The sequence below is a fragment of the Mobula birostris genome, chromosome 10 (assembly GCF_030028105.1).
Source record: "Mobula birostris isolate sMobBir1 chromosome 10, sMobBir1.hap1, whole genome shotgun sequence".
Lineage (NCBI taxonomy): Eukaryota > Metazoa > Chordata > Chondrichthyes > Myliobatiformes > Myliobatidae > Mobula > Mobula birostris.
The window spans coordinates 108,859,424-108,874,975 of NC_092379.1; the positions used below are offsets into that span (position 1 = coordinate 108,859,424).

The 15,552-nt window shown below is 41.5% G+C and overlaps 1 protein-coding gene across 3 annotated transcripts in view; it reads right to left on the minus strand.

Annotated features, from left to right (window-relative positions):
• Nucleotides 1-15,552, minus strand: part of LOC140204241 (heat shock factor protein 1-like) — a 47,684-nt gene that overhangs the window by 15,924 nt on the left and 16,208 nt on the right. For all 3 annotated transcript variants that reach the window (XM_072270789.1, XM_072270788.1, XM_072270787.1), the window contains exons 2-6: nt 13,876-13,984; nt 8,862-8,986; nt 4,547-4,671; nt 3,729-3,804; nt 3,188-3,249 (exon numbers count right to left, since the gene is read on the minus strand). In XM_072270789.1, the coding sequence (XP_072126890.1) occupies nt 3,188-3,249; nt 3,729-3,804; nt 4,547-4,671; nt 8,862-8,986; nt 13,876-13,984 (497 nt within the window). The remainder of the gene's footprint in view (nt 1-3,187; nt 3,250-3,728; nt 3,805-4,546; nt 4,672-8,861; nt 8,987-13,875; nt 13,985-15,552) is intronic.

Genomic DNA, 15,552 nt, shown 5'->3' on the forward strand with positions numbered 1-15,552 from the left:
ACGATGCTGTCATCTACCTGCTGAACAGAGCCTACTCCCATTGGATAACCAGGGCAGCATTGTGAGGATCATGTTTTTTTGATTTTTCAAGTGCCTTCAATACCATACAGCCCTCATTGCTGGGGAAAAGCTCTGTTCAATCAATGCAGGTTGGCACTTCCATTGTATCCTGGAAAATGGACTACCTGACTGGCAGACCTCAGTCTGCGCAGCTTCAGAGCTGTGTGTCAGAGATGGCAGAAGTATCACCGGGATCTCACAGGGGACTGTATTGGCTCCCTTCCTGTTTACCCTGGACTTTAGATACAATGCAGAATCCTGCTATCTGCAGAAATTCTCTGATGACACAGCAATAGTTGGGTATATAAAGGGAGGACAGGAGGATGAATACAGGGGCACTGGTGGAAGTTTTTGTCAAATAATGCAAGCTGAATTATCTGCAGCTCAGCATCAGTAAGACAAGTGAGATGGTGATGTACATTGGGAAGACTAAGCCTGCATTGCTCCCTGTTACTATTGATAGTGAGGACGTAGATGTGATGAGGACCTTCAAGTACCTGGGAGTGCAACCGGATGCAGACTTGAGTGAAGCACCAACACAGAGGCTGTGTACAAAAAGGGCCAGAGTCACCTCTATACATGAAGGAGTCTGAAGTCCTTTGAAGTAGGCAGACCTCTCCTTCACATGTTCTACCAGTCTGTTGTCGCCATAACAGTCCTCTGTGCAGTGGTGTATTGGGGCAATGGCATCTACATCGACGATGCCAACGGCTCAATAAACTGATTAGAAAGGCTGGCTCTGTTATAGGAGTCAAACTGGACACACTGGAGGCTGTGACCTACGGAAAATCCTGGCAATTCTGACCAATGTTTCTCACCCTCTTCATGCCACCTTGACTGAACAGAAGAGAACTTTTAATAATAGACTAAGACAACTGCGCTGCTCTAGGGAGCACTACAGGAGGACATTCTTACCTCAGCCATTGGGCTCTATAATGAATCAACCTACAGACGGGGGAGTGATGACCTCCTCCTGTTAGACTGTTTGAGGCAACTTATTTTCAGTCTGTTTTACTTCCCTTCTAATATTTGTATATCTGTGCACTTGTAATGCTACTGTGACACTGTAATTTCCTTTGGGATCAATAAAGTATCTATCTATCAAATGTGAGAGCATAAATACTCTCATAAATCTCTTGAATATTCAAAAAATAGATTGAGCAATGGAATATTAAATCTGTATTTCAGTTATTTGCATAACAGGTTTTTGTTCATTAAACCAATGAGAAAAAGAAGAGGCTGCAGTTCCCTTAACACAGTATTGAAATGTTTGGGGTTCAGTATGGAAGTTAATTTAAAAAAAAGTCCCAGATTTAATTCTTGGAATGTGAATGAGATGGAACTGTTCTATTTCAATCAGCTTCCATATCCCCATTAGGAAGAGAGAGAGAGTTAAGAATCCAACAGCTTTTCAGTGACTTTTGGATGTCAGGGGAGAATTGAATCCAGCTTGTCCATGATGGCCATCTACAGTTCAGTAATTGGTATCTTCTATGCTGCAGTGCCACAGCTGAGACCGTGAACCCACACTTCAACAACAAGACCACTATGTCAGACATCCCACCTCTCCCAGAAGTTCTGGGAGTCTCCCGCATATTGAAAGCAGCTCCCTGATGCCCACAAATCATATACAATATCCCGGAAACCAATTTTTTTTTGGGGGGGGGGGGAAGAGAGAGAGAGGGAGGGAGGGGGGGAAGAGACAGAGAGAGAGAGACAGACAGAGACAGAGAGAAAGAAAGAAAGAAAGAAAGAAAGAAAGAAAGAAAGAAAGAAAGTATCCTGCTTGGTCTCTCTTTGTGCTATCAGTTTTCTCTGTGGGCAGGCTTTACAGTTGACTTCTCTCTCTCTTTCATTGTCCATCAGTTCAGTTTAGTGTCCTGCAGCGCCATGGCAGAGTGTTCTAAAAAAAGAAAATATAAAACACACTTCACCCCAGACTACACTAAAGTGAACCCCTGCCTAGGAGTAAAATTAATGACAGTGTTGCTCACTGCACTGTTTGTAACAATGACTTTTCTATTGCCCATGGTGGGTTAAATAACTGTAAAAGACATGTTGAGGTGAGTTTAACAGGCGTCATTCGTTCATTAGCATAGCTAACGTTATTTAAACTAGCTGGCTGACTGCTAAGGAGCTACCCTATTGATGTCCTACGTGATGAGGGAAAACTCCCTGTAGACTTGCTTAAAGTTGTAATAGAATTAAAAAAATGACTCCATGATAATATAAGTACATATTTTAATGTCACATTTTCTGAATACAACAATATAATAAGGATACACCTTCTGGGGGAAACTGTCCAAAGTAAAATCTGTGAGCACAGGGCAGTTGAGATTCAAAGAGCTCTGCCAGTTGATGAAGCTGCTTTTGGTGCTGCCAAATTCTAATTGTGATGTAGAAAGAGCATTCAGCATGGTGCGTCACATTAAGACAGAATTCAGAAGTCAGCTGTCTCACGAAACACTTATTAATCTGATGCCTTGCAAAATTAACAAATTCATTGACACAGACTGCTATGAGGTTGAGACTTCTTGCAAAATGCTCAAATCTGCCAAGCAAGCCACATCACAGTACAAGGAAAGTTTGCAAAAGAAATAGAAAAGCTATTTGCATTAGCATTTAGCTATTAGCATTAAGACTGCCAACAAAATACTCAACAAGGAATATGTGTGTGTGTGTGTGTATATATATATATATATATATGTATAAATAGTTTCAATATGTGATCAAATAAATTATGTTCTTTCATAATCAAATGTCCTGTATACATACACCCTTGGAGGTCGACCGGGGGGGGGGGGGGGGGGGGATATGGGATTGTGGGGGGCGGGGGTGGTGGTGCTACCTCCCTGAAATGAGTTTTTGCAGGTTCGGATGTCTGCTATGTCTACAAGAGCAAAGGAGATAAAGCATGAAACAGGTAGACATGGGAAAGGAGAAAAGTTTAAAAAGGTTCCCTCCCGTAACCTGGGCACGAAGCACTTATGGATGAGGCAGCTGTTCTCAGTCAAGGAGAGGACAGGAAGCAGTGTGTTGGGTCTTTATCTCCCTTTCTGGCTATGAATTTTTAAAAACCACACAAATTCAACACCAGAAAACAAGAATCCAATGTAACAATACTCACATTTTTCTCTTGATTCCGGGTACACTGTTTGACTGTACCATAGTAGCAATAAAGTGGATAATCTGCAGATAAGGACAAATGAGGAATGTGAATATTTTACATTAGAATCACATAGCACAGGATGCCTGGGCCAGTCTCTTCCTTGTTCCCCAGAACTCAGCAAGTTCTCCCTTCCATTTGAGAGTTACTTCTTCCACCTTTTTAAAATAGTTCAGGTCACAATGAATCACAACAGATTCTTTTTTCCCTCATTTCCCCCTGGACTTTTGGCTTGCCAAATAAATCAATAATTTTGAGTATTACCCTGAAATCTCCCCTTAGCCTTTTCTGCTCCAAGGAGATTACCCCAACTTTTTCAATTAATAGCAGGGACACAGTAAATGAAATGCAATGTTGTAAAATATGAAGCCATTGACTTCGGTAAAAAAAATTCAGAAAAGCAAATGGTCGGACAGCATAAAGTGATGCTATTAAAAGAACCTAAAAAATGTTCATAATGTAAAAGAATTCATTCATTTAGTTGATACAATTAATGACGCACCTTCCGAATAACTTTATGTTGCTGCAGTTGTTTCTGTTTAAGAGTTGACAGTTCCTTCCACAATGCCTCATTTTCCCTGTAAAAACACACAAGTCTGCACACAGGCCTCATATAACCACTCAGCATCAACTTGCCTTAAATAACCGAAGCCACATACATCAAATAAATTATAATATATTCAGATTTACGTATTTCTTTGAGTTACATATTCCTTGATGGTCAGCAGCCACCCAGTTTTCAAGTCGGCTGTTACTTTAATTTTTTTATCTACTGTAATTAAGACTTTGTTCAGTTTTATTTTATATTTAATTGGCTAAAATAAAGAAACAGTCTTGGCCCATGAATCAGTTGATCCCTGGATGGCACTGAGTGGGTCCCAGGATTTGAGGAGTCAGAGGAAAAGCCCCATCTCCTCTCTCTGGCATCCTGGTCTCCACATGTTGTGCCTGAAGGATGCTCCATTATAGGATTTGGGACAGTCTAAAGATTTCCCAGAAAACACTGTCAAACTTGCAACTCGAATGGTTAACATGGCCTGAGTTCAGCAGAACAGAAGCTGTTCTTGCAGTGCTGTGAAGGACTGAGAGTCACATATCATTTTCTATAGAGCACTTAAATGGCTCCAGAACCATAAGCTGCTAAACCCGGAGGGTCAAACAGGACTGACATTTCATAATTCTTGTAACCTTATTACAAAGGAAAAGCAAAAGAACTATTCTGCTAATGCTGGAAAATCTAATCTTCCGATAATTCTGTTTCTTAGAACATACAGTACTTATGCTTTATGTCTGACACCAAAATTATTTAAAAAATGTAACCTTTTAATTGCCAGAATCATGCCATCAGCCAAGTCATATTTTCCCTTCATCTGACGACACTCCGACAGGATTTTCAACACCTCTTGCTGTTTCAATTTAAGATCATCAACCCGGCTCACAGAAACCTTAAGATGTCAAGGAAAAACGTCACATGTTAGAAAATTGTTTCTACTGCTTTAGTTGTATGCTCATTTAAAATTCCAAACAATGCTATCGTGTATAACATGCAATTACTTCACACTAACTGGAGATTATGCTTCCACTTTGTTTACTTAGATTTTAATCCTCATTTGGGTACTTATTGCCCCCTTTGGTTCCTTGCCTATACAACATTAAAGGAGATCATTTGCCGGTCAGTTTTCATTCCCCCCTTACTAACTTCCCTGAAGCACAGCAGATTACTTTCTCGAATATGTGCACTAACTCCCCTTGATTCTAACTTAGCACAAGTGGCAACTTGCAGTTTCCGACACCAATTAACCTGCCACTACATCTTTGGGACGGGGGAAAACCAAAAAGGACTTAATCAAAACTCACACGGTGACGGGGGAACGTACAAACCCAACACAGACAGCAGCTGAAGTTGTGAGGCTACAGGGTTGAATACCCCACCACGATGGCAGGCTGAAATATATTCATTGTCTATTTGCTCTCTAGTTCCCCAACGAAAGGTGCAGCTAATTCTATTATACAATTCCACAAGTAACTTGTTCATTTTCTAGCAGAACTCAGAGGCAATACTCTAGTGAACTTCCCTATCACTGTCCTAGAAGAGGGAACAATGCAAAGTCATCCCTTCTACTGTCCAATTATCATCTATGAAGGTGGCAGGTTGACAGCTAATACACTATCAGCATAGATACTGGTCAGATGGCAGACTAGCCTAACTTTGTACAAGTGATTAAAGCAATAGATACACTGTTGCTTTTAACAGATGTTTCTGTTTCTCTCTCTAACGCCATATGTACATCCCAATCTGATACTGGTAGCTCAGGACCAGCTCACTCTTCCTTCTCTCAGCCTGGCCTCAGAAAAATCTATATCTGACATATTTTACACACAGAGCTTAATAACACTATAAACAATGGTGTAAAATTAAAGCATATTTATTAAGTACAGAATGCATAACTTTAAAATCGGCACAAAATTATTTGCCTATGCGCTGGTCAAACTAAGGCTGTTATCCCGAAGCATTCTATCTGATTATGAGATATTGTGCTGATTGCTCACATGCACTGGCACAATAGATCAATTAATCTAGATTTTCTATGACCTGCAAAATGTTTCTAACACCCTTTGCTGTTTCACAATCTAGTAAAATTTGGTGCCTTTTCTAGTTTGCCTAAGCAACTTCCACTTGGAATATGCAAGCAACATAACACATTGACGGGTCACACTGCATTGGTCCTGCCTTCTGTCAGGTAATACTTTGCATAGATTTCACACTTGGCTGATCGCAGGCAGAAGCCACAACCCAGGAATACCTTGGACAGAAAGTAAAGTGGGCGTTTTGCATAGCTGTTGATTTTAAGATCTTTTAAAGGCTCTTAAAATGACATAGAGGTACGTATACAAAAACTACTAAGTTACATGAATACACAGAAAGTTAACAACAGAAAACATTTAGAAGTCATTAAAAGACAAAAAAGTAAAATGACATCCATAACCTGCACTGGAATCAACTGAGGGACAGTAGGCGGGACATAAAATTGCAGTGCTAGCTGGTCTCGGGATTTGCCCGTCTGTGAAGTGAAGTTAATAGGAGCAGAGTGGGCAAGTTTGCTATTTGTCATTTTTGAAATACTGAAGGGAAAAGAAATAAGTTGAAATTAACAAATATATTTTGATTGCTTATCTTTCCATGCAAGCAAAACAATGCTAACATATATTTGGCTTCAGTTCAATGTTCATGTTCCAAAAGGTAGGGGCAATACACTCAATTCACAAGATGATGAAATTCAACGTGGGTATTTAAGGTTTTCCACTTCATGAACACTGGTTAACACTTTCATACAGCTAAATACTGGGCCCATGGACATGCCATCACAGTATAAAATAAACTCAGTCTGAAGTGTTCTTAAGACTGCCATCTTTAGCCACCAGATTCTGTAATATCATTCAAAAGTAAAGTACTGCAGATGCTGGAAATTCAAAATAAATATTGAAGAAGCTGGAAACACTCAGTAGGTCAGACAGTATTTCTGGAGAGTGAAAGAGAATTAATAAATCAGGTTGATAAACCTTACATCAGACTTAAAACTTGTTTTGTTTTAATATTTCCAAATTGTATAGAAAATGGGGAGGGATTCAGGGAACACACAAAGAAAGGAAGGTCATAGATAAAGTGTTAACCAGGAGAAACAGAATGATACATGTCACTGAAAAACTGGCTGGTGGATAACGGAGGATGCATCGGGAGAGCTGGAAATAGAAAGAAGAATATAATTAGAATTTACCAGAGGAAAAGAGGAAAAAGTGATCAATGCTGAAAATGTACCACACAGGGGTTACTTGGGAGATTATCTGATACTGTGGAAGTCAAATTTGGGACCAGAAAGCTCTAATATACCCATTTGTATACAGATTCATTTGGACATACTCTCTTCTCATTACTACCATCATGGAGGAGGTGCAGGAGCCTAAATACCCACACTCAATGATTTTGCAACAGCTTCTTCCTCTCCACCAGAGTTATGAATGGTCCATGAACACTACCTCATTATACCTCCTTTACAATATTTATTGTAACTTAGTCATTTTTTTTTCTTGGACAGTATTGCTATCACAAAACAACAAACTGCACATCTGTCAGTCATAATAAACCTGATTCTAATATGATCTGACAGTAAGCTATTCTTTTTTTTGAAGTTTAAAGTTAACAAAAAAGGTTCAACAGTTCATTTATTATCAAAGTATACAACTCTGAAATTCTTCTCCTCCAGATAACCACAAAACCAAGAAAGAAAACAGCATTGTGATCATCAACCCCCAAATCCCCCTGCCCCACACACAAAAAAACAAGATCAAGTGAAAAACACAAGAATATAAAAAAACAGTAACACTGAAAAAAAGTCTACAGTCAAAGTCCATATCCAAAACACAGAAAGCCTGGGTAACATTCTCCGGACATAGTGGCAGGCCTTTCCCTCTCCGTAGCAGAGAGATCCCACCAGCAATCAAAAGGCAGTCTCCCCTCTCCGTAGCAGAGCAATCTCACCAATGATCAAAAAGCATTCATCCTTCTCTGTAGCAGAGCAATCTCATGAGCGATCAAAAGGCAGTCTCCCCTCTCTAGCAGCAGAACGATCCCCCAGCGATCAAAAGGCAGTGTCCCCTCTCCGTAGCAGAACGATTCCCTAGCAATCAAAAGGCAGTATCCCCTCTCCGTAGCAGAACAATCCCCCAGCAATCAAAAGGCAGTATCCCCTCTCTGGCAGCAGAACGATTCCCTAGCGATCAAAAGGCAGTGTCCCCTCTCCGTAGCAGAACGATTCTCTAGCAATCAAAAGGCAGTATCCCCTCTCCGTAGCAGAACAATCCCCCAGCAATCAAAAGGCAGTATCCCCTCTCTGGCAGCAGAACGATTCCCTAGCGATCAAAAGGCAGTGTCCCCTCTCCGTAGCAGAACGATTCCCTAGCAATCAAAAGGCAGTATCCCCTCTCCGTAGCAGAACAATCCCCCAGCAATCAAAAGGCAGTATCCCCTCTCTGGCAGCAGAACGATTCCCTAGCGATCAAAAGGCAGTGTCCCCTCTCCGTAGCAGAACGATTTCCTAGCAATCAAAAGGCAGTATCCCCTCTCCGTAGCAGAACAATCCCCCAGCAATCAAAAGGCAGTATCCCCTCTCTGGCAGCAGAACGATTCCCTAGCGATCAAAAGGCAGTATCCCCTCTCCGTAGCAGAACGATCCCTCAATGATCAAAGGGCAGTATCCCCTCTCCATAGCAGAACGATCCCCCAGTGATCCAAAGGCAGACAGTCAGTGCTCACCTTCTGTACTCGCCTCGATGCTTCAATCTCCCTTGTCGCTTTAATCAGCTTGTGCCTCATCTCACAGCCTTCTCACCAGAAGGTTTTCATACGCTGCCTCTGCCTCCAGGAATCCTCTGAGACTGCAGTACACTGAAACACCCAAACAATCTCAAAACTGCAAAATCACAAGCTCCAACAATTCCAGAATCTCACTCAACAAATGTAAAAGACATAAAAGAAGTGGTTTTGTGATCTATCCAGAAGATGTCAACTGAAGGAGCATTGTAAACAGGCCAGAATTCCACACCAGAAGTCCATACCTCACCAATGAGCAACACTCACCTTCCTTTTAATGTTGTCCAGTAACTGAGGAGCTCCTTGCCTAAAATGTGGATGTTGAAACTCAATTACATCATCCAGCTCTCGGGGCAAGCCTACACCTATGTGAAGCACTTTGTGAAAGCCATCTGTTGCAAAAAAAAATTCAAGAGATCAAAAAACTGCTGGTGATAAAAGTTTTCCTTTTCATTAAATCTATAACTCATCCCATAGCACCAAGCTCAGGGAGAGGGGACAGTCAGCGATGTTGAAGAGAAACTAGAAAACAATAGGGAACAGGGATTGAAAGGACCAATCACATGGCCTGAACAAAAACAGAGAATGCTAGAAACACTCAGCAGATCAGACAGCATATGAGGGGAGGGAAATAAAGTCACATTGCAGGTCAATGACTTTATCTTTACAGATCTGGTTCACTTGTAACATCCTGCATTCCTAGCATTTTCCATTTTTTCAAATTTAAAGTAAATTTATTATCGAAGTATGTATATGTCACCTTGAGATTCATTTTCATACATTTACAGGAAAATAAAGCAATACAACAGAATTATGAAAAATTATAAATAACAATGACAAATGACAACACCGCAAATAAATTGTGCAAAAATAAAGAAGTAAATACCAAGAACACAAGTTGAAAATGAGTCCATTACGTTGTTGAGTCAGTTCAGCATTGTCTTTTGCACTTTGGTTGGTTGTCCATCTTTGTTATGTGCAGTTTTTCATTGATTCTATTGTCTTTCTTTGTATCTACTGTGAATGCTCACAAGAAAATGCATCTCAGGGTAGTCTGTGGTGACATATATGCACTTTAATAAATTTACCTTGAACTTTGAATGAGTGAAGCATTAAACAGGATCAGACTCAGTAGTACATCCCTCCACCTCCTGCAACAGCTCAATTGCCCACCCCCCTCAGCTTTTACTATTCTTAAACACCAAAGTTCCAAAAATGGAATTATTAAAAAATACTAAGCAGTCAATGAACAGTTTCTTACTCCAAGTTACAGCTTCAATCTAAGCCTTTCTTTACTGATGTTGGACGTGTTAAATCGCAACAGCAGTGCAAAGGACCCAAGCCAGTTTCATACTTCCAGATCTCATGCATCTGCATTACCACTCCAAGATGAGGGTGAGGTAACTACCTTGCAAAGGATTTTGGTCTTACTGTTAGCATCTTGTTCTTCAGCTAATTCCACTGTTCCCAGTTCTGTCCTTCTACACACAGCTGCTCTCGTACAGCCCTATGTGTCCGTGCAGCTCCCATTTTTCAGTCCTAGTAGAATGTGACATCCATTTCCTGTCCACATTGCAGCATGTAGATGAGACACTACAGCATGATTGTTCTTTTTCCAACTCTGTCCCTTTCACAGTGATGCCAAATAAAATCCCAAAACCACTGCGCAGAACCATTCTTCACTCTCTCTAAATTGTAACACCCTGGGAAAGGTTTCACTGCTAATGTAATGGTCTTTCTGTAGCAACAGTGTTTGGGTTATGGCTAGAGATAACAGGGGCTTTGGAATATGCGCCGTCCAATGAAGGGAGTGTTTTTTTCTTGTTGTGTGCCTGCGAACAAGGGGATCTGGGTTCGGCGGAAGATGAAGAGAGAAGATGCTAGAAAGGAGAGGTCATAGACACCAGGAAAGGAGTGGACTTGGAGTGGGACCGGGAGTCGACGAAGCCCAGGGAAATCAAGGGAGGGTCAGCGGAAGGGAAGTGTGAGCTCCTTAAAATGGGCCTTTGCCTTTTTGTTTTACTTTACTAACCCTTTAGTCAAATTAAGAATTATAAAGCTAAATCATTGAGTTGCATGTGATGTAATGTCTGTTACTTCATGGTACTGATTAGTAACAGGGTAACAAATCACACAGCATCCACACAAACAGGAGGGTTTGAACCTCAATCTCACACGTTTGGCGGGGCCAGAGACTGTCTTCCCTAGGCTAACGCTTCTGGCTGAACCCAAGGGTTACAATTGTGAGGGTATTGTTTGGGATTGATTTCGTTGGATGCTGTGCGATTGCCCTGAGCATTGAACCAGTGGGTTGTGTGTTTAAGTCTGTACTAAACTACTGTCTGGTAAAGCGACTACGATACGTGGGTATGGATGCTGCCAGGGTTGAACGGTGGTGTGCATCCACAGGGTTACCAGTAACGAATGCGTGCATGCTGTGTGGGGTAGATATTCGTACTTCTGATGAATTGTTCATTCGACTTTGAAGTACTGTTAAAGCTGCAGGCAAAGTTACGACAGTGGGGCGGAGATTTGATAAAATGGCGGGCACAGACCTTGTTTCAATTCAGACTAGCGCTGACGTATCGGCAGTGGAACTGCCTGGTACTACTGGGGTCCCAGTAGAGTGGGGGGGCCATGGGCTGTCCATACTTGCCGGAAGGAGGAGAACATGTCGGAGACGCGGGAGGGCTCCGTCAGCTGGGTACAGTCCTCGGTTGTAGCCCCTTGTGTTGAAATAACCATGGATAGCCCAAACCGGGGAGTGATAAAGGAGATTGTGGCAGAGTTGAGGCCCCCCCCTCGCCCCCATATGATGGAAGTGATAGAGATGCAGACCCCCTAAGGGGACGGACCACACCTAGGGCTGCAGGTGGCCCGGGCTCCGCGAGAAGGGGAGCGGCCGGTATTGTCAATTGTAAAGAGGGGCACTTCAGGCAGGAGTGTGAGTGATGGGAAACCCCTCAGAGAGGGAGACCCCGGGTACCTAAGCAGAGAGAGACACCCAGAAACTTAGAGGAGACCCAGAGAGGGAACAGCCTGATGTCTCGTGAGGAACACTTTCCCAGCAATATACCAAGGAACCCTCCAAAGTGAAAAACCCTATTCCTGAAGGCTTAGTGGGGCCAAGCTCCAGTGTATCGCTACGGATAGAGGATATTTATGCTAAAGCCATACTCGACACCAGGTCACAGGTCATCTTGGTACCGTTCATTTTTACAACCGGTATCTGACGCATTTACCACTGACAACACTCAGTGCACTAGAGATCTGGGGTCTTTGTGCGGGTGATTATCCATATGATGGTTATTTGTCAGTGAAGTTGGAGTTTTCGGAAGCCGATATGGGAGTGGCTGAGGTACTTGATACAGTTGTCCAGACCCCATTAAGAAGGGCGGCGTTTCAATTCTTGTGGGGACCAACACTCCTGTTGGGAGGAGGCTCATGGGAGACTGCAAGGAGAAAGCTGGGGAGAGCTTCCTGAGAACATTGTCCGTTCACCCGGTGTTACCAGCTGCTTTTGAGGAAGTGCGTGGCTGCATTGGGCCGAATACCGAGTTTAGACGAGGGACTGTGTGGTTTATCCAGTCAAAGCTAATCATGTTACAGACTGGGGAAGTAGCGAGAGTGATGGGGACCCCCAAATTTTCCAGAATGCCTGAGGGCAAGGCCCACTTAGTGGATGCTCTGGAAGACCACGAGGAGGAGTCAGGATTTCCTGCTAGGGTACTGGTGAGGCTCGAACTGCAGAAGCCCTCGGTTGTACAGGCGAACAGGATGGCAGTGATTGTCAGGAACATGGTGAAAAGGGAGGTCACCTTCAAGCGAGGGATGCCCCTGGCGCATCTTCTCCCAGTGACAGCAATGTCTAATGTCCTGGCGAGACAAGCTTGGGGAAACCCTCTGCAACTGGGGGAAAGTTGACCGCTGAGTCATTCAACTTCGGGGACTCCCCAGTACCTGTGGGTTGGAAGCAGAGGTCTCAGAGAAGCAGGAGACCACCGGATAGGCTGGCCTATGTAGCACCGGGGAAACGAAGTATGGCCCCTACCCCTTTGGGGAGCTATGTCACTGCCTTTTACACCTGGGTTGGACTTTGTGCTTTGTATGAAGGGTTGGCAAATTATCTCAGTGTCATGAAGACATGACTAAATTTGATGGGGGAAGAGTGTAACACCCTGGGAAAGGTTTCACTGCTAATGTAATGGTCTTTCTGTAGCAGCAATGTCTGGGTTACCGCTAGAGATAACGGGGGCTTTGGAATGTGCGCCGTCCAATGAAGGGAGTGTTTTTCCCCCGTGCCTGAGACAGAGGTGATCTGGATCTCTTGTTCAGCAGAAAATGGGGAGAGAAGATGCCAGAAAGGAGAGGTCGTAGGCACCAAAAAGGAGTGGATGTGAAGTGGGGCCAGGAGTCGATGAAACCCGGGGAAATCGATGGAGGACCAGCGGAAAGGAAGTGTGAGCTCCAACATACACATTAGACTGTTTCATTAAAATGGACCCCTTTTCTTTTACTTTACTAACCCTTTAGTCAAATTAAGAATGATAATGCTAAATCATTTAATTGTATGTGAGGTACTGTTATTCCATGGTACTGATTTGTAACAGGGTAACACATCATGCAGCATCCAAACAAGCAAGAGGTTTTGCACCTCAGAATTCACACGTTTGGTGGCGCCAGAGATGGTCTTCCTTAGGCTAATGCTGCCAGATGAATCTGAGGGTTAAAGTCTTACTCTTGTCCTCTCACAGAGCAGAGAAACAGGCCCTTGGGCCCAAATGTCTCAAGACAGTCCCATTTGCTAGCATTTGGCCCATTCTCCTGTCTTTATTCTCCCCTGAATTTTGTTTTGTTATATCCTTGGTTTTCCCTGCTGTTCACTCTCAACCACTGTCCAAATCCAGCACAGCTTTTGTTTTCCTTTTCTCTGTATCAAATGCACAAGTTAAATGCTGCTCAAATATAATCCTTTGATCATCTGAACGTGACATCCCAACATGTATTCATGTCTTCCTTCAGCACATTGACCCATTCCAGCTTTCTGAACGACCAATACTCATATCAATGGCCTTCTGATAAGTGCAGTCTTATCAGCACTGTTGACCACTTGGAATAAAGCCAACAGCAATGGAATCAACCTCCATGAACTATCATCATTAGGCCCATAATGTTCCAGTCAAATTCCACTGGATAAGGGAAACTGTTCCAGTTTTTAATCAAAAACATATTAGTCTTCATTGCAGCCCATTCCAACACCAGCATGATCTAATGTACTTACACATGTTGAGTTGTCTGACAAAGCTTGCCATATTGTTGTGTTTGAAGTACAAGGGAAGGATCTCTTTAGCAAAGCGCCGCTCGTTTGACACTTGAAAACAGGTACCATTCTGCAAGAATAGATGATGTTGTTATCAGTCAAACTCACATCAAGACAACATTTCTCCTCACAGATACCAAATCCAGTTCCCATGGAAGGCACTTCAGTTCAACTGAGGAAGTCCTGCGTTTCAGGTTCAAAGTTTCTTCGCTATCTATATTTGACTATGTCACACACTGTATAATGCACAGGCAATCTCACATTAAAGCCATATGAATAATGGAAATTCACCCTCATCTGAAATTCTGCCCCAAAATCCAAACTGTGAATGAATGAATGAATGAATGGAATGAAATGAAATTTATTTCGGTCAGTACAAACATAACAAAAACCATCATTTTCAACGATGGTTTCATAGGACAAAATTACAACAAAAAAAACATAGATATTCTTTAAAACAGACCGAAAGGGTGTAGACTGAAGCTACAGCTTATTTATTACGCCTACCCCTTTTACTTATACAACAACATCTTTGGCGTCAATCATCACATCAAAACAAAAAATTTCATAATCTTTTAACACAAAATCCAATTCCAAGTATCATTTATTTACATTACTCCCATTCATTTTAAATCATGTATTTTATATTTGTTCAGTAAATTATTTTTAAATAATTTTTTAAACTTGTTGTGGTGCATGTTTTCAAATTCTCACTACAACTGTTCCATAGATTCACTGCTCTGACTGAAATACAATGATTTTTTACACTTGTTCTTATCCTTTGTTTTTGAAATATACATGTTCCTCTCAAATCATGTTGACTTTCTCTCATTTTAAACAACCTTTGGATTCTTTGTGGTAGCTGTCCATTTTTTACTTTATACATAATTTGTATTATTTTAAAATCTACAATATCTCTGAATTTTAAAGTGTTTAGTTGAATGAATAGTGGATTGGTTGGCTTATAATAACTGTCTTATATACAATTCATATGACTTTCTTTTGGAGCAGAAAAATTGAATTTGTATTTGTTTTGTATGTATTTCCCCATACCTCTACATAGTAAGTCATGTATGGGACTATAAGTAAACAGTATAAAGTATACAAAGATCCCCGATTTAAGAAATCTTGCACTTTGTACAGTATTGCAATAGATTTTGACAATTTGCTTTGCCATAATAATTTAAGCTGGAAACCACATATAAATTATCTATTACCACTCCTAAAAATTTTGTTTCAGATACCTTATCAATTTCATCATTTATTCTAAGTTTACTATACGAGTTTGATATACGATTTCCAAATATTATGAATTTAGTTTTACTTAGATTCAGTGATAATTTGTTAGTATCAAACCATTTCTTTACAATTTTTAGTTCTTTCTCCACTGTATCTAAAAGTTGTTTCAGATGTTCCCCACTACAAAATATAGTTGTATCACCAGCAAATAATACATTTTAATGTCTGAAAGACCATACATATATCATTTATATAGAAAATGAACAGCAAAATCAACAACTAGGAAATAAAATCCACCCCCCCCCACCCAGGAGTTTTCCATATTATTTACCCTCAAGATGTCTGAATCAGGGCCAACAACTTTAAGTGCAAGCTGTAAACCTAAACTCCCACTGCTAT